The sequence below is a fragment of the Mercenaria mercenaria genome, chromosome 8 (genome assembly GCF_021730395.1).
Source record: "Mercenaria mercenaria strain notata chromosome 8, MADL_Memer_1, whole genome shotgun sequence".
NCBI classification, from domain to species: Eukaryota; Metazoa; Mollusca; class Bivalvia; order Venerida; family Veneridae; genus Mercenaria; species Mercenaria mercenaria.
In genome coordinates, this window is record NC_069368.1 from 42892563 (window position 1) to 42919297 (window position 26735).

Here is a 26735-nt window from a genome sequence, read left to right on the forward strand (position 1 = left end):
TTGTAAATGTGGTTCCCATGTGAAATAAATCTATATTTAGTGAAGAGTTTTTACGATGAATATCCTTTTCTATGGACATCAATGTAGACAGTTACCGGCTAACTGAACAAGTCATAAAATAATTGCTAATACTTCTGTTATTTACAGAAGGTATTTTATTATCATATATTACAAATAAATATATAAATATAAGACTATATGTCAGAAATATATTATAATTTATTATTTTTTATTCTCTTCACAAACATGAAAAAACATATATTAACGTATTCATTTAATGATATCAATCAATGGAACCAATGAAAAACATGTACAAATTGATGTAGAAACGATGCTGTCAAAAATTCTGAGATAATGAAATGAGAAAAAAAAACATTCTGATTAATCATAACAACTAAGAAAACAGCAAAATGTATTCAAAACAGATTTATGAAGCCCCCTTTAAATCAAATTTGATAAAATGACATATCAAGCATTTCGGCCACGTTTTGAAGTTGTCAGTATTAAAGAATTGTCAAAAACTTACATCGTTGTTAACTTAGAACTTTAAAAAGGCTATTTCAACAGGATCACTTTCTAGTATGCAGAAATATTTTGCCACTTGGATCAGCGAGTATGGCAATATGGCTGTTTGAGGTTACAGAAAAAAAAAATAACCGCCAAACTTTATTTTGTGTAATACGTGTAAGTATATGCTATAAGATTGCAATAACTGCCACCCCGGTTAACTTTCTTATCTATCGGTAACTTGTATGACAGACAAACTGCAATTAACTGACTTAAACCTAAAACACATCCTGGTAAAAAATAGAATTTCACTTATTTCTCATACTGGATCACTTAGATCAACCCTGAGGTAGGGGCAATTTCAACTCTAGTGGTATGATTGCAACAAACTTGGTATAAAATGCCAAATATCAAAGCTCTAAGCATTGAGGTTTTAGACAAAACAAAATTTTAAGTTATTTTCTGACATAAGTCTAAATAAAACACGTAACCCATATAGGCGTAGCCAATTTTTATTCCCGGGGGCATGAATTGAACAGATCTGATATAGGACCACTACATAAAGTTACATACCAATTATCAAAGCTCAAAGCTTTACAGTTTTAGAGAACATTTCAAAGATCTTTATCCTGTATAAGTGTATGTTAAACAAGTGAACCCCAAGTCGGGGTCAATTTTGACTCCTGTGTCATGACATAAACAATCTTGGTAGAGGACCACTACACAGTACAACATGAAAAAATATAAGAAGCTATGTATTTTTCTCGAATTTTACAAACAATGTATCATCAGTACATGAAATGTTAAACCATTAACAGCATAAGCGTTGGCATGTTGATGCAAAATGGGTTTTATTGGCATAGGTGAAACCCCTGGAAAACGTCAGTCCTGTGTGTAAGAAAAGGTACTATGCTTTGCAATATGTGTACTTATTTTGTTACATTAAAACAACTTACATTTAACTCTAAGACTGAGACATGGCCCCGATTTCAAGAAAATACTCAAGTTTGTTAATTGATTTAAGTACGCTAATTTGCTTAAAAAGAGTAAACACTTATGCAAATTAACGTTCTTTTTTAAGTATTTTCGTGAAATCGGGACCAGCAATATCGGTCTTTCAGAATGAATTTAGGCACATCTACGTTTATACGAGTTCTTATTTTGACTTGACCATTTGCGTTGTTACAGCTACAAGTAGTGTATATACATGTACTTCTAAAGGACAGGTTGGTCAACGCATGACTTTATCTTTGTTATTATAGTCTTTTACATTTTTTGCCATTTTCTATTAATAAAACTAACATATTATCAATTTGTTTAATAATATACCTGTAACTTAGTTATAGTCAGCTGTGTTTATTCCCGTAAAAATATTGAAACAGGATAAACAAAGCGGCTGAAAAATCGCTTCATGTATCCCAGGTAAGCAACAAGCATAACATGGATAAAGTACATATAAATGAGGTATCATAGAATTAGGGAATGAATTGTAAAATGATATCTAAAATTTGAAAACAGTAAATATCATGAATATCAATATTGTGTAGACATATGATATCGTTACATTCCATGAAGATTGTACTCTAATATGTGTAAAATTAACACACCTTAAATTCGATTGGTTCGTGGAAATCCTCAGCTATCAATACTGAGAAGAAGTATTTTTGCTATAAAGTTTATGAAGAATAACTTCATACTCTTCAAGTATAACTCCAGATTCGTATATTCTATGACGTATGACTCCATACCCGTCAAGTTTATGACGTATACCTCCATACTCGTCAAGTTTATGACGTAAAACTTAAAACACGTCAAGTTTATGACGTATAACTCCATATATGTATATTCTATGACGTATAACTCTATACCCGTCAAGTTTATGACCTATTACTTCCATACTCGTCAAGTTTATAACGTATAACTGCATACCTTCAGCTGATTCATTTGTAAATGCCTAAAGTTATTTGCATAAGGTTATGCAACATTATATAAGTATTAATAAAATTCATAATAACATAAAAAGAGGCAGGTTCTTCAGAATTTCAAACTTTGGATCATTAGTAAATAAATTAGATTTAATGTATCCCATATTGTGCAATCCTCACCTTGAGAATTTCACATGTATACTCAAAGCAAATAAATGAAGCCTTCTGGTCAAATAAAAGTCATCAGAAAACCCTTGTCACAATGTAAAAAAAAAACATTGGACAAATCATAAAAACTGTCTGAGCTTAAGGTTCAAGTCAGTGTCCAGACAGATAAAACAAATTAGGGTGCTAACGAATGCTAGTCTCATTCAACAGATTGACATTTTAAATTATTATTTTTATGACCGTTTTATTATGACCAGACAGTCTCCAAGCCATAGTTTCTGTATAAAAGCTGGGCAACATCTTGGGCCGTGACAACACATTGACTACAGAAATAAATACCTTGATCTATTGTCTACTTGTACAGGCATGTAAAATTTTCCGTGTTAATTTAAAATGTTCAGCTATTTTATGCATTATCATGTATCGTATTTTCGACAATGTAAAACTAAAATGTTTTTAAGTTAGGTAGTGACATATGATACAGTAAATCTTATCTATTTATTAATGATCCAAATTTTGAAATTCTGAAGAAACTGCCTCTATAATACCATCATAATAACTAATTTTTATGTTATTATGAATTTTAGAATATATAAATATTTATACAACGTTGTATGAACTTCTACAATTAATTTTAGATCTTACATTTCATTCTGGTATTCTTAAAAGTTAATTTGCCAAGTAAATAGTACTTACTTTGTGTTGTTATTTCGTTATTACTTTAAAGGCACCAAACACATTTTCTTATAATTATTTTGGCACAACATTTAGATACTACTATCAATATAGTACTATTCTTCTACTGTATCTAGATATTCTTGCGTAAACATATCAATCCAATAAAAAAAATGTAATCATAATATAGTGCAAAAATAATACTTTAAAAAGTATAACATTATAAGTGTGCTTCAAACATATTTGTTTCCAAAACTGGTAATCTAAAAACACAAACTGTCTCGAATGCATAGCTTCAATATTATGTCCAGTCGTAAGATATCATATCTCATCGACATACATGTCTAATAAAACTTTTTATAAATCCAATACTTTTTACTTCAGTACAACGAAGAAAACACGTGAGTTTCAAAACTATCTTAAACTTTTATCTGTACAACTGTAATAACAGCCTGTCTTGTCGTTGTGATCTGTTTAAACCATGTCGTTTTATACAAAATACTGTATAAGATCTGATGCGCAAATGAACACTGTTTATGATGACTTCACTGCATCCCATGCAGCGTTCATTTCAGAAAGGATTTCATTCTGGTTAACAGTCTGCAAGATGTGAGGAGCTTTCATGAATATGCCAAGGCTTCCAAAAACAGTGACAACGAAGAAGATGGTTAGTAATAAACGATCAATGACCCTCGCTACATACCGCCAGTCATCTATCACCTAGAAATACAACATACGTGTTTGAATGTAAGATAGAATTGTGTGCTAAGGTAGATTCTGCCTATGTTTTCTCTCATATTCTTTTCATTTAAAAGCCATTTTCTAGTGTAAGTAGTGAGTTGTAAGAGACAATTATGAATAAATTATGTAAAGTAGTAATGACAAATATAAAATCAAATTACTCTTGACGGCAAGCCAAACGGTGAGTTCTAATTATCCACTTAAGTTTAAATTTTTAATCATTCATTGTATATGTGCGAAGGAATGAGGTAGGTCTACAACATTAATAATAAGCGATATTATAACCAGAATACCTACAGTATGGTATTCGTCGTCTTTCTTCAGATGCCTGTGGATGAACTTAACCGATTCTGCTGCATTGTAGATTTCTCGTGATACTGGTATCAAGGACCTGTTCATAAATGATGTCTCGGTGGTAGGTGTCGGATCATCATCACCCTGAGAAGTAGCATTGAGTCGACAATTTGCATGGTGAGTTTCTATCAAGTTCTCAATTTGTCCCGCACCCAAGCCTTGAGAAAGTTCTATGTTTTGTCCTTGTGACACACAATTTTGTGTCGTAATTCGAGTTAAATCTGGGTCCCGATTAACATGTCTTTTTGGCTGGGTGTCTTCCTTGTCATCGGATGTATCATTCCACCTTTGGTCATGATCTGGTCTTTTCATAAACATAACTCTTGGAAGAAAATTCAAAAACACTAACCTAATCCAATAAGGCATTTGGTGAGTTCTTGGCGTCCTGTAATTCCTGTTTATAACAATCACTGTGCTAACGATCGCTAATATATTCATTATAAACGTGAATAGGAGATATTGTGATATCAATGGAATTGTTAATGATGGTGGAAGAATTTTTGAAATAAGCAGCAAGAACACGACTAAAGCTAGGAGAATGGATATACACAGAGTTATCTTCTCTCCTGCATCAGCCGGTAAAATAAAAACAGATAATGTCACAAACGAAATTAACACACATGGAATAATAAGATTCACTGTATAAAACAGTGTTTTCCGCCTTAATCTCAGTCTGAATATCACCATAGCTTTGTATTCGTTAGTCCTTCCAGTAGATGTCTTTGTAATTTCGGCATCACCTTCAACAATATCCCAAGCTCCATTCTCCAGGTAATCACTTACGTCAAAATGGGAAACGCCTTTGTAAAAGGAAAAATTCAGCTGGTCATCCTGCAAGTAAAGGTGGTAATTTGCTAAAAACCACATAATTATACTGTGCTGAAACCAAAATGTTTACTCATTCTTTCATGCAAGCAGAATTATTTATACAAATTAAGCATATGGTTGTTTTTATTTTCAGTCGGAAAATGACATTTTTTAAATGGAATGCTTTATGAGAGATCAATCATTAAGATTTATATCAAGAAGACATTGTCAAAATTAGTTTTTGTCAAAGTTTGAATGTCAAGAAACTAACAGTTTTTTGTATTTTTTAACAGTGTTAACAAAATTTATTTTTTCTTCCAAATGACCACTGTGATATATCATTATTTTTATTCAGTTCAAAGAACTGTATTATTTGGATGCAGAAATTCATTTTGAACAAATCCTAATCACATATTTCTTTTTTTAAAAATGTAAAAGAATGCATTTTTACTAAAACTATGGAAATAATTCATTACAGCCTATTGATTTGACCTGTCAATGTTTCTTATGCTTGTCAAAATTGCTTCAGTATTTAGGTACATTCCGCAAGCAATTTATAAAAAAATATGATTAAAAACTTCAAAGTATTTTTGAATAGTTTTGCGTTTTAAAATTTAAAAAAAAGAGGACACAATACATTGAAAACGAACAGCATGACCTGTACTTATTACTTGTAATTTTTAAGTCATTCGTCCGCAAGTGCACAAACTTAAAAGTTTCAGGAAAATATGTCTTTTAGACGGAAACTGTCACAAACAATATGTGGCCTTCGTCTGTGCAGAAACTTCAAGAATTTTTGGATTTATTCTTTAGTCTAGCTTATTATATAAAATTGCATTTTTATTTAAAACAGCAATTTGTTAATAGTTATTTAGTCATATAACCGAGACTGTGTAACTGATGAAAAATTAAAAATAAAACAACTGGTAAAACAATCCATAGTATGTCATTTTGTACATGCATTTCCTCTTGATGGTTAATAAGTCGATATATTTCCTTCAATAACATTGATATATGAATATAGAATAAATGGATATCGCCTGAAAGAAAGTTAGTACATTTGATTTCACCTATCCTGTTTGTTACAGACCCAGATTCAATTTCAGGCTCCGACTATCCATATCCGGGCACACAAACTTATCTTGTTGTTATTTTTTTTTATCAAAGACATATCTACTGCTTGGTCGTTTGGACGTTTTATTTTGGTTTGCAGATCTCTCAAAATTATGTTTCGCGACCTGTATTTTTGACCATCGTTATAAGTAATTACAAAACATTATGTCTGATACAGAAAAAGGTAGAGATTATGACTATGACTAGCAATTGCTTGTCATCAACAAATTTCACATAAATAATTACGTTTACAAACTCACAAGAAATGTCCAAGATCCGAATTTCATATCACATAATTGTTCATCAAAGGGGAAGTACTGCACGTCGATCTTGCAAGAGCTCTTGTAAATAGCTGGTGGAATCCAATTTATATAACCGTCTTGGTATACGAGACAATTTGACATATAGGAAACTTCGTAGTTACCGTCAGCACTGAAATATATGTATCTACTGTTATAACAACAGGAGGGTTATTTTATTAACCCTTAGCCTGCTGGCGGCAGATGATTCTGCCTTTGCGACCAGTGCAGACCAAGATCAGCCTGCACATCCGTGCAGTCTGATCATGGTCTGCACTGTTCGCTATTCGGTCAGTAAATTTTCATTGAAAACCCCTTTGAATAATAAGTGGCACTGTCCAAATTGAAAGATGGACCAGTCCATTATAGAAATATAGCAGGGTAAGGGTTAAGAGGGTACGCTTATCCAAAACTTTTGAATTCTTATAACTTGAACCTTATTACAAGAGGTCGAATTCTTCCATTTGATGGTATATGCAAGTAATGTCGGTGGTTCAACGTGCTTAAATAAATGCCCGGAGACGCACTTTTTTACAGATTTCTAACAATACAAGAATTGAACATCTTACTTATTTGAAAGTATAAGCTGTATTTTTAAACGAAATACAAATTTCCTCTTTCACAAAACAAACATATTAAAGAACACTCAATCTGGCAACAAAACAATAAAACAATTCTTTCTTTAAAAACCAACTTCAGTATTAGGGAGCATTTTGTTTGATGTACCTAAATAATTAAACTATTGATGAGCATTCAGAGTCTCTTTAAATCAAACCAAACGTTGACAACAGTCATTAACTAGAGCTATCACTAAAGGTGATGAATGTACCCCCCGCATGCACTGACACAGTACATTGCAATTTGACGCACACAAGATTGCATAATTATGTGGACTGTATGTATATAGACTGTATGTATTCAGTATAGTTACAAAAAACAAAGTCCCATAACTATGCAGAATATTTATCTAAAAGAATGTAACATGCACCATGCACAACTAGAGTTGGTACTGATCACTTGTGAGAAGTTTCATTAAATTGTGTCCAAGGGTTTGGTAGATTTGGCACGCACAAGATTGCATATGCAGACTGTATGTACTTAGTATGTTAACAAGAAACAAAGTCCCATAACTCTGCAATTTTTGTCGCTGAAAGAACCTAACATGCCCCATGCACAACTACTGTTGTTACTGATCACTTGTGTGAAGTTTCATTAAATTGTGTCCAAGGGTTTAGGAGATTGGTGCGCACAAGATTGTTCAATGTATTATTAGTATGTTTAACAAAAAACAAAGTCCCATAACTCTGCAATTTTTGTCCGAAAGAACCTAACATGCCCCAAAGCACAACTACTGTTGTTACTGATCACTTGTGTGAAGTTTCATTAAATTGTGTCAAGGGGATGAGGAGAGATGGTGCGCACAAGATTGTGTCTATGTATATAGTATAGTAACAAAAAAACAAAGTCCCATAACTCTGCAAATTTTTTTTCCGAAAGAACCTAACATGCCCCAAGCACAACTACTGTTGCAACTGATCACTTGTGTGAAGTTTCATTAAATTGTGCCAAGGGGATGAGGAGAGATGGTGCGCACAAGATTGTGTCTATGTATATAGTATAGTAACAAAAAAAAACAAAGTCCCATAACTCTGCAATTTTTTTTTCTAAAAGAACCTAACATGCCCCATGCACAACTACTGTTGGTACTGATCACTTGTGTGAAGTTTCATTAAATTCTGTCAAGGGGATAAGGAGAGATGGCGCGCACAAGATTGCGTCTACGGACAGACGGCCAGACAGACAGACGGACTGACAGACAGACAGACAGACAACCTGAAAACAGTATACCCCCCCCCCCCTTACAACTTTGTTGTCGGGGGGTACAAATATCATACCGGCGACTACTTTAAGCAAAAAAAAAAAAAACCCAAAGTTTGAATAGCAGCCGGTGTGACTTTATGTCAAACAAAACATTGACTACTGTAAATAAATAGCTTACCTGTTGAGAAGCTGTGTGTGATTCAAAAGCAAACACAATTTGGACTACTGTACCTAAATATAACTTACCTACTGAAAAACACACGATGCGAATTCATCCCATATTAAGCAAATCCATTTGCTGTTAAAAAGATTGAAAAAAACACCGACTACTGTAGGTGAATAACGTAGTAATACTTACTGACCGATAGACGGTGTGTTTTAAAACGGAATTGAAATTTGAATTTTGTAAATAAACTTATTTTTGAAGAGAATTCAGTCTACCTTAAAACCAAAGAAAACAATGACATTTTAGATAAATAGCTAACGTCTCGAAAAGTAAGGCATTATTACTTTTAAACCCTTAAACAAATCGAAACATTGACACCAGTAACATCAAATGAATCACTAAAGGAAGAGCACTCGGTGTGCCTTGAAACTTTACTTACGTATTGATGCCCTGTGAGTATAAAAACACTTTATACCGTAAACGAATATCTTACTATTGACGAGTACTCAACATAACTGTAGTAAATAAATATCTTATCTATTGACGAGTACTCAACATAACTGTAGTAAATAAATATCTTACTTATTGACGAGCGAGTACTCAACATAACTGTAGTAAATAAATATCTTATCTATTGACGAGTACTCAACATAACTGTAGTAAATAAATATCTTACTTATTGACGAGTACTCAACATAACTGTAGTAAATAAATATCTTACTTATTGACGAGTACTCAACATAACTGTAGTAAATAAATATCTTACTTATTGAACAGTACTCTTTCTTACTTCATAACAATCTGAATATTGACTACTGTAACTGAAGAAGAGCACTAGCTTTGCCTCAAAATCAGTCAAAAACCGTGATTAATATAAAAGATAAATAACTTACTTATTGCAGAGCACTTGATCAGTCTTAAAATCAACCGAAATACTGAGTACTGAAAATGAATAGCTAACATACTATATTGAAGAGCACCAAAAGCCAAATAAAATACAGTTTAATAGCTTACTTACTGAAGTACACGTAAAACCAAGTAACACACTAAATACTGTAAATGAACAGCTTAGTTATTGAATAATATAAACCGAAATATAGCACTGAATACTTTAAATGAAAAGCTTAATTATTCAAGTGCACTAAAAACCAAATAAAGCACTGCGTACCTAAAATAAGTAGCGTACTTATTGCAAAGCATCTAGTATGCTATAAAACCAACAAGAACATTGACTACTGAAAGTGAGTAGCTATTGCAGATTACTTAAACAAATACAACGATAATATCTAATATAAATGAATAGCACTTACTAACTGAAGAGCACTTAAAATCTAAAAATAACCGAACCCTTAACTATTATAAATTAATAATCAAATCTTTGAAGAACACTCGTTATGACTTCAATTCAGTCAAAGCATTTACTTGTGTAGAATACTTACTTACTTATGCGAGAGCTGTTGGTGTGACTTCAAAGCAGAACGTTGGCTACTTTGTTGGGGGATTACTTACTTTTTCCAGTTGATGTATCTTTCAATAAATCAGAACATTAACTTCTCTAGATGAATAACTTACTTTTTGAAGAGCACTCGATGAGCGTTTAAATCAAACAAAACATTGACAACTGTTAATGAAGAGCACTCCATATATCTTAAAACAATAAAAACATTGACAACTTTAAAAGAAAAGCTTACTTATTAAAGAGCACGACATCTGGTCTCCATACGAGCTCTGGTCTTATTCTCACGACCCCAATTTCCTGGTACACCTGGCTATCACTCCACCTTAGCTGATAGTCAACCCAGTACTGTGAGAGAAGAAACAAATAAATATAAATAAACCAGAACGAACATAATATTATATCGAATTTTGTACTATGAGCTATATTTATACTTGCTTAATGGAACTATATGTTGTTGTTTTTTTTTTCAGTGTGTGCTGCGTAACGTGTCCGTTTAATCACAGTTCATATGCCATAAAAATTAAAATAATGTATGTTTATGCCCCATCCTTCCCTTTTTTGTGGGAGTGGGTGGAGAGGAGTAGGGCACATACAATTGCCCTTGTCCCTCCGTTTGTCTGTCCGAATTTGTGTCGTGCATATCTCAAAAAATTGTAGACCTAATTATAGAGTCAACAAACCTCATGTGAAGTTTTACACATTGTGTTTTTATCGGGATTGCACACAGTTAGAGCTTTAGCCCTTTACTTAGACAAAGGGATGTATTAAAATTGCTTAAAAGTTTATTTCGCACGTATCTGAAAAGCATCTGAACTTGGATTATAAAACATTACTGGAATATGATTCAGCATGCAAACTTGTGCTTCTTGATTTCAATTAGCCAGACCACAGAGTTGCGACCCAGGTCTTAGTCAAAAATATGCATCAAAAGGCATAAAAATGTGTCGCAATTAACCTCAAACGTATTTGACCTTGGGTCATGAAACTTCATAGGAATATTATACAGCAGGTGCAGTTGTGTAAATGGAGTTTTGTTCTGGACTTCTGTCTGACTGGCCAGAGTTATGGCCCTTGACTTAGTAAATAAATGTGCATAAAGGTCATTTAAGTTTGGCTTGTGTCGTATGTAGGTCGAAAAGTATTTGACTTAGAGTCATAAAACATTACATAAGCGTTATATAGCATGCAAAGTTGCGCAGTGGAGTTCTGTTTGGGATTTCACACAACCAGACAAGAGTTTTGGTCCTTGAGTTAGTGGAAAATACAAAGAAAGTGCTTTAAAATTTGTATAGTATATACTTTTTTGATATATCACCTAGAGTCATAAAAGCGTTTAGTATTTTATTCAACATGTGAAATTTTGCAACATAATTTTTATATTTCACTCTGCAAGACTAGAGTTATGGCCCTTGACTTACTCAAAAAAACGTGTGTTAAGGACATAAAAGTTTGTGTCCCAGGTATCTCAAACTGTACTTGACCTAGAATCATAAAACAATATAGGATTGTTATGTAACTGTGAAGCTGTGCACCTGGTTTTCTGTTTTTTTTATTTAAACCAAACCAGACCAGAGTTATGGTCCTTGACTTATTGAAAAATACAGTTCTTAAAAGTTTATGTTGCATAGATCTTAACAATATTTCATCTACAGTCATGAAACGATGTACAGTGACAGGAAGTAGGGGCACCAGTGTCATATGGACACACACCTAGCTTTCGAAATTTTAAACACTCCACCGGCTTTACCTTTTTTTAAAAGTAGTGGCAGAGTTTGCTTTAGATGTGTTTAATGTTTCCAAGTTCTCATTATAACGTCTTAAATCGTGCACCTTATAATTCAAGCAGAAATGTAATTAAAGTACTTTTTCACTGCAATACGGCGATGTTTTAATACAGTTACTAGTATTGTCTATCAAACCGCGGGATAGAAGTGACGCGAAAAACACCCTAATAATTCTGTTAATCGTTGTGATAAATGTGCCTGTATGAATTTAAGTTTTAATAAGCCCATATTCATAATTTGTAAGCTTGTAATAAAATCTATAAGAAGATCCTGTAGGAACGCAACCTAGCAAAATAATAATAGACTAGGTTTGACTGAGGTATTGGAATTTGCAACACTCTTCACGATCCCTAGCGCCAGCTTTAGTGGAATTCTATTATAGCAAAGCTGAATGTACACCGTGTTCCGAAAAGATCAGTATACATAAATATATATCAACACTGAGTCGATGCAAGTAATAATAAGCCATGTAAATAATATCGCTGATAAGAAAAGAAATAAATAAGTAATTTTGACGGCAACTGAGTTAGAAAATACAAACCAGCTGTAGCCACACATTGGTTTTCATGACCTGATTCTTCTCATCCTGAAAGAAATTAACTATTTTTAGCACGTGTATATTACATATATATACTGATTTGTGGAATTTCGAACCACAAGTCTGAATCACAAAATTATTTTCAAATAAGTGTTTGCCATAGTTGGTGTGACTGAAAGGACTTGATATTTACACTTATTTTGATTCCGACTAAACTATTGTCTTGTTGACAGTCAACAAGACATCTAAAATTAATGTTTTCGAGTTGTATTATAACATCAAGCTTTTAAGTTTATTAATTTTATTAATGTTTGACAGTATTTTAAATTATATTCAATAAAATGTCATTCCAATTTTATTAATAACAGGGCAAAACTGCGGTTTATTAAGTTCTGATACTTGTCATCAATGTTTTCAGGATCTGTAACGAAATAGACACCATGAAATTATATAAAATCAGTTATAATTATAAACATAAAGACATGAGTTTGTTGTAAAAGTTGATTGATTTTATAGAATTTAAGACTGTTATATTTTGTGTTAGAGAAAATTTGAAAAGCTTTTTTCGCCAAAATGATGACAATGACATTTGACATCCAGTGTAAACAGAGAATTGGTTCACATGCTTCAATGGGTCAGGGTGAAAATAATAATACTCTAATAGTTAGCTGATGAAGTAACCGTTATACTGACATCAATAGTGTCAACATAATAGAAGCTTGACTTCAAAATTATTGACTTAAATATAATTGTCTTGTTTTGTTTGTTTGTTTTGAATGAAAAAATAAAGCAAAAACTTGGTAACGCGTTTGGTTGTAGAATGTTTAATCCTCATCCTTTCCTTTGTGAATTTCTTGGTTTAAATCACCAACTGATTTCCTCGATTGTTTTTGGTTTACGTGATAAAACAAACCAGTTAAATTTGTGTCAGGTCCTACTGCACAACCTACACAAATTTTGCGCGGGCTGTATTTTGCTTCACATGACGAATTACGAAAGTGCATGCAAATCTTACGCATGTTGACTCATATGCGATAAATACTTAAATATGAACCAAAGCAGTGCTTATCCGACCAAACTAATGGTTTTAGAAATATATATCTCACCTACCAAAGTAATTATTTGACTCAGCTGTATACTAAAGTCCACATTCAACGGCTCACTGATATTTGCCACGGGTCGTACAAGAGGGCTGTACTTGGAGGGATCAAACAGAGTTTGCACCAAACATTCGTACTTCAACTGTTGAGTCATTTCACCTGTAAAACAAAAAAGCAAATATATTTTTTTAGGAACTGATGTCCTCTTTTGAGCAGAATTATATTCTGTCAACATTTGACGTACATTTGTATGCCTACGGTATGTCCTTATTCTATAGCAGCCGCAATTGATATAACGTGATGAAGGTCATGTTGTCTTATTCGCAACGTATATGATTTAATGCTGGGCTTCGTATAAAAAAAGATAAGGTAAGATAACTTTTTTTCAGTCTCATCAACATGTACATTTTTTCAGTCTCATCAACATCATCATTCAAATTCAACAATCAAAGGTATTTCACCACATACTTCCACATTTGGGCTATGCTTTCTAACAGTAAAATAATAACGCTTGACTCAATAATGAGCCGTCCCGAACAGTAGCGCAATTTAGTTATTAATTTGTAAAACCATAGTTTCCTAAAAGGATGCATAGTAATGGACTATTTAAAGATTTCTATTTGTTTGCTAATTCTAAGCTCATATTTGTAATCTATCATGTTATAAAATTTCAACTAAATCATGTTGAGAAATATTTCTTCTAAAACACTAAAGTTAGAACTATACGTGTAAAATCCTATCAAACTTATGTTTTACTCGATTTTGTAAACTATCTGAGTTTCTGTATGACGGCACGTTTTGCTCTTTTGCTAGTATGGCGATAGGTTTGGCTCTTTTGTTAATATAGTGAAAAGCTTTGCTCTTTTGCTAGTATGGTGATAAGTTTTGCTCTTTTGCTAGTATGGTGACATGTTTTGCTCTTTGCTACTATGGTGACATGTTTTGCTCTTTTGCTAGTATGGTGACATGTTTTGCTCTTTTGCTAGTATGGTGATAAGTTGCTCTTTTGCTAGTATGGTGGCATGCTTTGCTCTTTTGCTAGTATGGTGACATCTTTTGCTCTTTTGCTAATATGGTGACATGTTTTGCTCTTTTGTTGGTGTGGTGACATGTTTTGCTCTTTTGCTAGTATGGTGACATGTTTTGCTCTTTGCTACTATGGTGACATGTTTTGCTCTTTGGCTAGTATGGTGACATGTCTTGCTCTTTTGCTAGTATGGTGATAAGTTGTTCTTTTGCTGGTATGGTGACATGTTTTGCTCTTTTGCTAGTATGGTGACGTGTTTTGCTCTTTTGCTAATAAGGTGACATGTTTTGCTCTTTTGTTGGTGTGGTGACATGTTTTGCTCTTTTGCTAGTATGGTGACATGTTATTCTCTGTTGCTGGTATGGCGAACGTTTTGCTCTGTTGCAGGTTTGGTGACATGTTTTGCTCTTTTGCTAGTATGGTGACATATTTTGCTCTTTTGCTAGAATGGTGACATGTTTTGCTCTTTTGTTGGTATGGCGATAAGTTTTGCTTTTTTTGCTAGTATGGTGACATATTTTGCTCTTTTGCTAGTATGGTGACATGTTTTGGTCTTTAGATAGTTTTCGTTCTGATATATGATTTTCTTTTCAAAACAAGAATATGCTCTTATGTCAACAGTTATAAAGAAGTAGTATAAATCAATGAGAGAGGTGAAGTTAACTTTATTCTCCGATGTCTCCGTATGACATGCTTTTATTATTTTAATTTTGCAATTTTACTGTCTGCATTTGGCTTTTTGTGCGATTTGTTCTATGTTTTTAATTTCAAAGATGTTCATTTTCAAATGCATGATATCGTTCGTATCTGTACTTTGAAATAATGCACATACCGTTTAGAAAAGCAAAGCGAGAAAAATACAAACAACCAATATTCTATTGAATTCTTCAAGCATACATGTAAGTATGTACGTATAAACAATCCAAAAAAATATAGAAACACGTAAATCAAACATTCACAGCATTTTTTCTGTTGATAACATTGTCTTCTAAATCATTCTTCTCAACAACAAGAGCCAAACATTCTCATAATGTAAAACAACTTTTCTGTTGTTATACATTGAAGAGATAAATTACAAACAACAACGTTTACGAGACAGCAATAGCTTGCCTTTGTCTAATCAACTCATAATCTTTATGTGAAAATATAAGAAAATACTTTACATGACTAGTCAAAACAGTTAGCATTTAATTCATAAGAAATTCTCCATATGAGTCGAGTTATAAATCTGAGCACCCGTTTTCTAGAAGGGTGCTAACTTAAAACGGGTGCTCACTACAATAACATCTATATATGACATGTTTAACTTCTTCCTTTATATCAAATAATTTTTTGAAATTAAGACAAATATGTATATGAAATAAATGGGATTACCCGCAATGGGTCTAAACAAGAAAGAAGATATTTTTGCTGTTTTTTTTTTGTTTTTGTTTTTTTGGTAAGGTTTTCATTTGGCGACTTTCCAGCTTTGATGGTGTTGGAAGACCCCAGGTGCCCCATCATAATTATTTTATCACGGCGGGCACCTGGATTGAACCACCAACCGTCAGGCCAGCTGAATGGCTTCTTCACATTAAGAATTCAACGCCGCGAGTGTGATACTCCTGACCATATTTTCAATACAGATTTCAAATAAATATAGCATATCTGTTGGTTACACCAAAGCTTAACGTCTCTCACAGAGCAACTCGAAATACATAATTATACTTATCGCACCAAACATATATGATACCGGCAGCCTTTTTTTAGTATATGCTTGTATTTGACATATTTTACAGAGAGTTTTACAATAGGTTGTATCATTGCTGCTCCGTACTGCATACGCAAATAAAATTTCAATCTGAGAAACATTAAACATCGTAGTGCTCTTAACATTTTTTTCATGTTATGGGTTACTTGTTATCAAAATACATGCTATGTACAATGGAATTAGTAGAAATTGTGTAATTATGTTCCCGAATATGTGATTCACCATCCGGTTATAATTTATTCAAATAATTAAAAATAACAAATTTTGTCTTTAACGTATTATTATATTCTTTATCTTAAAAAAATGATGATCTTTTTCCATTGACCAACCACAATATACTTTTCCTACACATAAACTTCGTGAAATCATTCTGGTAATACACGTAAAGTTATAACAAAGCTGTACTACAAAGAAACTGGTGAAAGTTTTAATGCCTTTCCTGAGTTATCCTACCTGATAATGATTTTTGCTACTATAATTCTGTCATTCTTTTCTTAGTATATCTTAAAGTTTAAGAAAATACTGAATGAATGACTTACAATGTACCAAAAAAGAAGTATACACTTAAATTAATACGCTAATGCCTGTGCATTCATTCAATTAAACGCTTACATGTAAACATCAAAGTCCTGGCCTCCAAAATATCATATCACTGTCAAACTTTAACTTTAAAAACGTATAGTCACCACCATGGAAACCCAATGGAATGCAGTTATTCTGTGGTGGGTGTTAAACTACCATCTCCTATATGTTATATGCACATATGAAATACACAAAACATACAGATTACATTCTTCGCCAGTCACATCAGGCATTTCTTCTTGATGCAGCTGCAAAGTAGCTCGAAAATGATCGCATTTATTACTTTATAAGTACTTTACTTGATTTCCTTTTCGCTGCGTGATTATAAAGCATGGAGGTAATTTGTGTGTAACGGTTGGAGATCGAAATTTATCAAGTCAGTGAAAAACCCAACACCGACAGATGACACAAACTTCAAAATGAACTTCACGAAAAGAGAGAAGAATTTGGCCTTGTAAATAGCAATTTTCATAGAAAGTGCACCATGGACAACACTATAATACATATGCTTACTATATCACCGTAATTATCAGTTTAAAAACCTAAATAACATCTTCCAAAATAATCTTACAATTTGAAGCTGATGATTTCATCAATTATCATACGATATTAAAACCAAAGCTAAGATACAAGTAATTAATTATAAGAAAATTTTGACCAAACTTGAGAAATTGAACATTACAGTTTGCAAATTAAACTTAATCTTACTATGTAAAAAGGCTCTCGTTTTTATTGATTCTAATGATTGTGATCTTACCAATACACCCGGCTTCTTGGGGACATCATTTTACCCATAAACGTAACCATCCTTATTACCAACTATCTGCATATAAACGACTGTGTGCTTATTTTTACATAACGACATATAAAAAGAGTTACACTAAACGAACTTGACAAGCACCAAATGTTTGGTTTCAGCTTTTAAACTGTGTCCACTGACTCCCTGATAGACAGATCTCAAAACCTGTTTGGATATTGTGTTCTGTCCTATTTTATCGGGGATGTAAATATTTCTGAGGGTTATCATTTTATAAGTTTTGACAGGTGCATTTCTGTGGTTTACATATTCGTACAATTGATCAACAATTACCGACAAAAACTCCTTAGTGGTGTTTTGCCAGTCAGTCCCCTTTCCCAGGCGATGCCCTAATCTGTTCTCCCAATTTGTTAGTTTTGTTACATCCATACATACACTGATACAACTCTACAGAGTGACAGTCTGCATTTTTTACACCTGACTGTTCTTACTGGGTCGTTGTCCCTGTTCTGATATGTTTCTTACTGTATATAGATAATTTACAAACATGTTTACTGAAGCTAGCCTAACCTATTAACCTATAACCTATGACCACAAGTTACGGATATAGCCGTCATATATTAAATCGTCCCAAATAACAGCTCTTTACCTGAAAAACAAATGCGCATGTGTCTTATTACTTGAGCGGTCATGTACAGTAACACCGTTAGTTTCTTCCTTTGTGCTGATCGATACGTCATGAATTGAATAAATGTTTACTATTAAATAATAAAGACTATGCTTTGCTGTATACATATATATTTTGTATATAATATAGTCATTTAACCGTACTTTTTGAACCATGGTGGAATCACGCAAAATCACAATAACTGAATTTCGTAAGTGCGAACATTTATCGTTCAGACACTATTTCGGACATCAGCGAATTTCGGATAAACACGAACAGGTAAAGCTATTTTTCGAGGTCACTTTTAATTCGCGAGTACTAAACCTCGCGAATATTAGCGAAAATTAAATTCTCGCGAATAAAAGGTGTTTTACAGTATGTATTTCTTAAATTTAAAACGACATTTTCGTTAACAGTTTGTAAAGTACTGAACGATCTTGACACATCAATGAATAAGCCCGCTTCATGTTGGTTTTCGACGCAAATATGTGCATAAAATTATATTGTTGCAAAATCAGCCAGTCCTTACTCCCTACCTTTGACGCCTACACTGAAGGTAAGCTCGTTAAATGTCTGAGATGCAGTAACAGTAAAAAATTCTACTAGTGTTGTTTTATTTATTTGCCTCAAAGCTGGTTTAGGTATTAACAAGGAACATGCATTTACAGTGTACAGAAACATTCAGTTCCAGATGTTTTATATGCATGCACTTGTTCACATAAACGTTAACATGCTCCACAATGAACAAGTTTTCAACAAAGCGGATATGTTGCATGAATATTACAAAAAATATTTACTACCTCGGCTTATGTAACTCATTTTGCATCAATCTGAGTAGTTACTTTAGATTATTATTTTTGTACATGGAAACTTCGTATCTTATTTTAGGTTTTAATTTTCTCTCAGCTAGATGAGGATGTGACATGTGCAACATCTTATGGACTTTGGTATTTTTATTTACAAGAGCGAGTTCTTCATTGAACAAATATGTTACAAATTGATTGATTAAGCAGACACAATGCTAGATCGTATGCTACGTAAATATTTTACTTACTTTTTAATGTTTTCTGGTCCTGGAGAAATGGTTATTTCGTTTATACACTCCGTCAAAGTGTAAATATTGGTCTGGGAACCATCCCAAAACTTTCAAAATACACACAAAAGATATAAACTCATACCCTTGTTTACATTAAGGAGTAAAGGAAATAAATAGTTTTTAAAACTAACAAGAAAAAAATCTTGTCTGGAAAGATTGTCGTGTTGCGCAAGCTTCGCCGTCAAGTTAATATCATTTCGTTTTAATGTCTTCAACGCGTCATCTGTCCATTCTACGATTGTTTCTTTCTAATTTGAGTTTGAAAACCTGTTAATCAAAGAGTTACTCAAAGAAAGTTATATCTATAGTTTTGTTTGGAAGCATGGGCATTCACGATATTTTTCTATCATTATCATTAACTTGTATATACAAATTATACACCTTCCTATTTTTATATTAAAGATTTTATTATACGATGTCCTAATAGTGTTGTATAATAATAGAATTCTTCGTATTAAATTTTGTACTGCGCAAGAAAAAATAGACCGAAATTTGACGGCTACTGACTGAAGCCCCATTGTTTCTGTTTTTAATCGTTCTGTCGCTTATTTTCACATTTATATTTGAGAGCTGTATCATGCAAGTTCTTAACTTTAATTTGTCATACACTTGGTCTTTGGAAAGGACTACAACTTTCTGTATGAAAATGTTTTATTGACTTTTATCAAATTTTTACACTATAACAGATAACAATGAAAATCTTTGTTTGTGACTCGGGGAAACGATAGCTTGAAGAAACGTATTAAAACTGACATTGAAAGAGTGATAATTCAAATTCAAACTTGTTATTGTGTTTGTATTTTAGTGACTTTATAAAGATGTTCCAGTTCTTAAGTTAGTTGTGTATCTCGTATACACATGAACCGAAATGTTTTATTCATGCTAAAGCAACACAATACAGTCAAACTTCGTTCGCTCAGACTCGAATTATTCGAACACTACCCTTCGCACAATCTCGGATCCCGGCAAAATCTCTATATAATATATCTATTCTATGCCTTCAACAACAGATAACTCGAACAAGTTGAATTCGAGTGGGCAAAGTTTTTGACTGCAACTCTGTTACATAAAGTGACCGCAAGTTTTTTTGAAACTGTTTTCAACATACAGGAAATCATCCAATAAAGGGTTTGGACTTAGGCTATTCTAAAAAGGATCAATTGTAGTGTCCCCATCATTTTACAAAATTTACCTAAAAAACAGAAAATAGGGTTCATAATAACTACATTTTTGTAACGTTACCTCTAATGAAAAATGTTTTTGCGTTTAAGTGATATATTTATTTTAAGCAACTGTAACAACTAAGTACCTATCAAGTTGAAAAAAATTGTAGAAACGACCATTAACGTCATCTCAAGCGTTTTTAATATGATTTTTCTTTCGATCAGACAACAGCTGAAAAACCTACTAGCCTGAGGACGCAAAACATAAAAATCAATCTTGTATATCCTTAGACATAAAAAAAATCAATGTGCATTGTTGAGGTTTCGTATCATCGCGATGAACATACAAATATCAAAAGGAATGATTTAAAAACGCACATAACCTTATAATGCGACATAAGACATATACGATATAATTTGGATCAAACTGTGTACTTTGTGCGATTGCTTCGCATATGGGTTTATAGAAAAGTGCTATGACTTTACATTTTGACTATCACAGTGTGTTGCTTGCTTCAGTTAGGTCTGAAGCACAGAAGTTATTCTTACACTTCCTCCAGATTGGATGCAGACCTTATAACTGTGATCTATGACTAATATACGTATTGTGGACCCTTTAAATATTTTGTCCTCATGTGAGACTGAGGACTATGTCGTCGCTTGAACGATAAACTCTGAAAATAAGATGATATGTAAGGGCAGCTTCCTTAAGATTTTGATAAAAAAATTTGTTCACGTGCATTGCTTATCAAAGCAGTTCAAGGACCATTCTATAGATAATTGCGGCTACTGTTTATGAACTCCGAGCAAATATTAATTTCCTACCTGCAGTAATATTGTGAATCCTTTATGATTTTTTTCTTGATTCTAACTTTGAAATATACATACTATGTATTTGGTGTTCAGCTTCTTAACTTCAATGCCGGCGAGATAGTTTTAGAAGTATGTATTAGAAATTCTATGGTCTGAATTTTGACACCCTGACGCTTTTTGACAAAGATGGTAAAATACTAAAGGTAGCCGACCAATATTTGCTAGAAATCTTGAAATATCTTCTTTTTTCAAATATTAAAGCAAACATCTATTCTTTATTATACCATAGTAGAACCATAAAGCATATGCTCAACAGTGACGGCCACAATGCGTATTAGACGTTACTTCGGTATTCCAGATGCAATATCTCAAACATGTACAATAATACTTTTTGAGGACTTTTTTGTACTTCATTTCCTTACATGCTAATCATTCTGCACAAAATGTTCATGTTGGACTTAGTTCAACCCCGAAAGTTAAAATTACCACCCTTCTGGCAATTATATGCAATATGCTTGTGTATCCAAGCAAGGTTGGGAAAAAAAGATATTTCCAATCAAACATTGTCAAATTTTACGTCCAAAAAGGTTCAGATAAGTGCCAAAAGGACTTATGTTTAAAGTGCCTTTAGCTGTTACATTAAGACATCAAAGTGCACAAGTATTACTAACCCATTGAAAATTTCAGTAGCTGTATTGATTTTAGTGCTAACAGAATACTTTCAACAAAATGAACTATTAGTTATGAAGAAATTCATTTTACAGAAGGCATGTTTTACTGCACATAAACTGAAATTCCGAATCTATTTTTATATAAATGGGAGATTACTTTTACATTTCAAAATGGTCCTTTTAAATGTCTTTGCTCCGTTATAATGATTATTTTAAAATGTTAATGTAACAGGCAGTCACTCTTATAGGGTATATAATTTATACATGTAGGCCTGTACGTGATCATTTCGCAGTCTCACCAAAGAACAGAAACATTAATGAAAGATATAAAAATGCATTGTATGTAACAAATATTTTAGAAATGAAACAGTCCAAATACAAGTTCTGAATAAAATTAATTATATCACGGGCAGACAGACTATAGATAGACGGGAGAAATATAAACTTCATTGAAAATTTCTATTTTCTCATTTGAAAAAGTTGAAACAAAATAGATTTTAATAAAGTTGAACAACGTGTCTATATCTGTGCGTAACAACATTTTTGTACAATATAAATAATACTTATAATGTTTAAATGTGTTATGCACGAACTTTCATTAATCAAAATAATCACGGAATGTCTTTACATTATCAATACTAACCACAAACTTTTGATATGTTCGCATTTCTGTTGCATTTAAATATGTTAACCGCAATAATAAAGATAAAATTATAAAGCATATGTGAATTGCATCACTGTTATTATATTGTATTCATTTATTTTTTCAGTGCAGCTGCAAAGTGGTTCAATTATGAAAGCAGTTCCTACATTCATGAATACTGTGATTACTTTCTGCGCTCTGCATGAAGTCCTTATTCATGTGCTTACCGTAGACAGCTTCTTAGTTTGTTAATTATATTCTGTAATATTCAATAGGATAATGTTTGTACATTATCAGTGCTATCGTTGTATCTAATTATTGCATCTTGATAATTGATTCTAGATAGTATCTTAATTAGATATTTGTACCTGATATTATTTAAACAGCGTGTGTACAAGATGCATGTCGCCTGAAGCCTTTGGTGTTTAATGGTTTCTTTATATTAACAGCGAAAAAAGTTTTTTTTAAATAAATAATTAAAGGCTAAAAAAGAAGCGTTATAGATATTATCAAAGAGTTTTATTTAATGCAAAATCAAAGATATTGGTCAATGTTGCGAAAACATGCATCAGAAAGATAGAAATAAAAACAACGATGGTTTCAACTTTGGCGGAATTTATATGATACATTTGTCAAGACGGAAGAATAACAGTTGACTAATGGCATCAAGTCATTGAATAAATGCTTTATTACTTGTCATTTCAAAGATTTTGTTTTGACTTTTACCCACCAAGCCGATGATGAACTATGTTGTAAAGACAGTGGCAGTATATACTAATGTTAAGAATAATACTGACTATAGAAGGTACATACTTAATCGATACTAGACATGTGGTCAATCCTACCGATCGGGTTTAAACCTTTCAAATATTTGGTCATTAGTTAAAATGAATTATTATGGAAGTAGATAAACCTTTCGTTTAGGGTCCTATCATAGAATGATTTTTCCTCGATTCTGCAGCAAAACATGCCGTCATTTTGATTCTTCTTCTTTGTGCCTTTCCTAATAATGTTTATCGTATTTTATTTTCAGGTTCGTTGGCACCCGCACAGGTACTTGTTACTGAACTACTTTTTATAATGTAAGCATACAAAACGTGAAATGATACGATCCCGTTATAACAATAAAGCAAAATTACTCAGAAGAACTGAAAAAACACACTGAATACACTTACTACTTGAACCCTGTTAATTAGTGTAATATTTTGTTTATATAATATTAATAATATGTTTACCAGTTAGAATGTTGTGAAAGGCAATAGTTACAAAAGTTCTTGCTTTCTCCCTGTGAAGGTAAATTAAAAGACATTAGCCCTAATTTTCGTGTATCAACACAAATTAGTAATAATGTTTTGATAACAAGATAATACGATGTGTGAATTTATTGATGCCTTTGTAGAACGATAAAATAGGTCAATAGGTGTGTGTTTGTACCAATACATAACTGATGCAGTAATAGATTTATTTGAAGAAATCGAGAAATACCTTTTCTGAATTGTAACTGAATGCTTCTTCTCAAATGTTAATTTTCGTGTCGAAAAATAACTGTCATTCAGAATAACATATTAACATAAATCGAAGATTCAATTTTCAAATGTTCACGGGTGAAAGCTCTTACAATTATAGTCCATTCTGTACAACCTTCCAGTAAACTATGATGTTATCATTAATGAAATGTAATTTTTCTGTTATTGTTATAACATTCTTCAAGTGAAAAATTTAGTAATGATCTTAATTGAAAGGTTGTTAAAGACATGTCTTTAATAATGTACATAATTTGTGAATAGCATTTCTAACAGGAGTTCTTTTGCTTGTTTTTTCTACAATGATAACGATCTAACTAGAATATATCCATTTTATGACGAAGGAATAATTAGAAAGTTCTTTTGTTAATATTTTTGCCAACTTCTGACAATCTGGCTTGTACAAGGGATAAATGATTTTATAGGCTAGTGATAAGAATTATGGTAAGTTTGCAGACTATGCCAAAATATTTGAAAACTTCTTTGATATCTTTTTCTCGTACTTGACACAGAAATTTCCAGATAAGAATTATTCGTAAAAATATGCAATCTTACGATATATTTTAGCTAAATGTGTCTCTTTTAAAATAAAATTGCAAGGAGGTGTGTTGGGTGTTACACTTTCAATTACCTCTCATGAACAGAGTCTGCCATTATTTTGTTAATCTGTAACCATCGCTCTAAGTATAGATTTTGATGAATCTCAAGAAGATATATTTAAGGCCAACAAATAGTTCAATGTTAATTGTTATTCCTATCACCAAGTAAGACAACCTATACAATTTCAAGAAACTGCTGTTCATATTATAAGTAGGATGGACGTCCCATTATTGTTTTTCAATTACCTCTTATGAACAGAGCCTGTCATTATTTTGCTAAGCTGCAACCTCCGCTTTCAAGTCTTCCATATTCGTATAAGACCTTGTTAAATCGCAAAAAATATATATTTAAGGCCAACAAATAGTACAATGTTAAGTGTTATTTCTATCACCAAGTAAGACAACTTATAAAATTTCAAGAAACTGCACTTCACATCATATAAAAACTTGGATGGACATCCCACTATGGTTATACAATATACTTCTTCTGCACTGGTTATAAATGAGATACACAGTACAGTTTTCTACTTCTCACCCACACTTGCGATGTATCCCAAGACTATATCAAGTCTACACGCCGGAAGAAACCCAAGAACATAGGACACTATGTCATATGTTGTGCAAGGTTTGGCTGCTGTATTCTACAGTTTTCTACTCGTTAAGGTACAATTTCTTCAATCAAGGTCAGATATTGTAAAATATTATTCTAATCTTTTAGTGTTTTATATCTAAATTTGTTCGGACCTCGGGCAATAGTTTTGAGTACTGACTAACAAGTCATTCAATAAGACTTAAGTGTATATCATATTTGTTTGAAGCATTCTTGTTATGCTTTTGATATTAACCTGTTTATTTAAGTATCATCTGTATAATGATTTAAGTACTGGCCTACTGACATGAAATTCATTATGGAAGGGCTGTGCATTCAATACTATGTTAAATACAAAATATTGCATATATATATATATATATAATGGTTTGTGAAATTTTATGAACGGAACAGAGGAGATATTCAAAAACAATATATTCAAGTAAATCATATTCATAAAATTCAGTATATATTTTTGGCAACAAGGAGCAATTGCCATCGGAAGTCTTTAGAATTAGAAGCGCTCTTGAAATTAATTACATTTCCTCATCGGAGCTATATAGCTTTTGATTCTAGACTAGTTGCCCTCGGCTAGGTAGGTGGGATCGAAAAAAACAAAACAGTTTCGCCTAGGTGAAGATAACGAACAGATATGTAATGGTGAACACAACACTATCATACATATTATTATATCAGGCAAAGAATTAAAGCACTCCACTAAAATTCCTAGCTGAAGCATTTTTGACTACAACATATAGCAATGAAAGTATAAGCTCTTCACTAGAATTGCCAACAGGAGCAACTTTGACAACAACATCTCCAACATCTCGCAATGAAAGTAGGATGATAGTTAACAAGGTGAACATCTGTCAGGAAATGTGCCAACATTTAATGGTAACACCTCATTGTTATTATATGCATTCACAATTATATGTAGTACACTTCTCTTTCCTATGAAAGACAACACTTGTTTGCAGCATACACAATTGATCAAAACAGATAGTTTTTGCATCATATGCTCATAGTAACGAGTTCATACAAACGATGATGTAGCCAAGATAAAACATCAGTTCTACTTTCGAATAGAGGATGTTTAAGGAGTTTTCATATGTCTCTTAAAATACCACAATTTAGATAATAATAAAAACTAATGAAAACGGAAATAGTGTTTGGAAAAACATTAGATTTATATGCATTGGCTTTCAAAACGCATATAAGCAAACATTGTTTTTAATTATGTCAGTCTCAATGAATAAAAGAAGGTGAGTTACAAATTAATACAGCTGGCGTTTCAATCATAAAAATGCCAAAATACATATAACATCCTTGACTACAAGCCACACGGTTCAACACATAAATAACGTTATATATCATTACGCTTAAGTGGAAATCGTATAG

General features: G+C 32.5%; 1 protein-coding gene across 1 annotated transcript in view; it reads right to left on the reverse strand.

The window, feature by feature from the left end:
• Window positions 1-201: 201 nt before the first annotated feature.
• The window catches only part of LOC123566496 (acetylcholine receptor subunit beta-like 1), a 35301-nt gene continuing 8767 nt past the window's right edge, over window positions 202-26735 (reverse strand). The window contains exons 2-7 of the mRNA XM_045360657.2: window positions 13468-13616; window positions 12361-12405; window positions 10268-10380; window positions 6551-6722; window positions 4314-5201; window positions 202-3995 (exon numbers count right to left, since the gene is read on the reverse strand). Of these exons, the coding sequence (XP_045216592.2) occupies window positions 3810-3995; window positions 4314-5201; window positions 6551-6722; window positions 10268-10380; window positions 12361-12405; window positions 13468-13616 (1553 nt within the window). The 3' untranslated portion in view covers window positions 202-3809. The remainder of the gene's footprint in view (window positions 3996-4313; window positions 5202-6550; window positions 6723-10267; window positions 10381-12360; window positions 12406-13467; window positions 13617-26735) is intronic.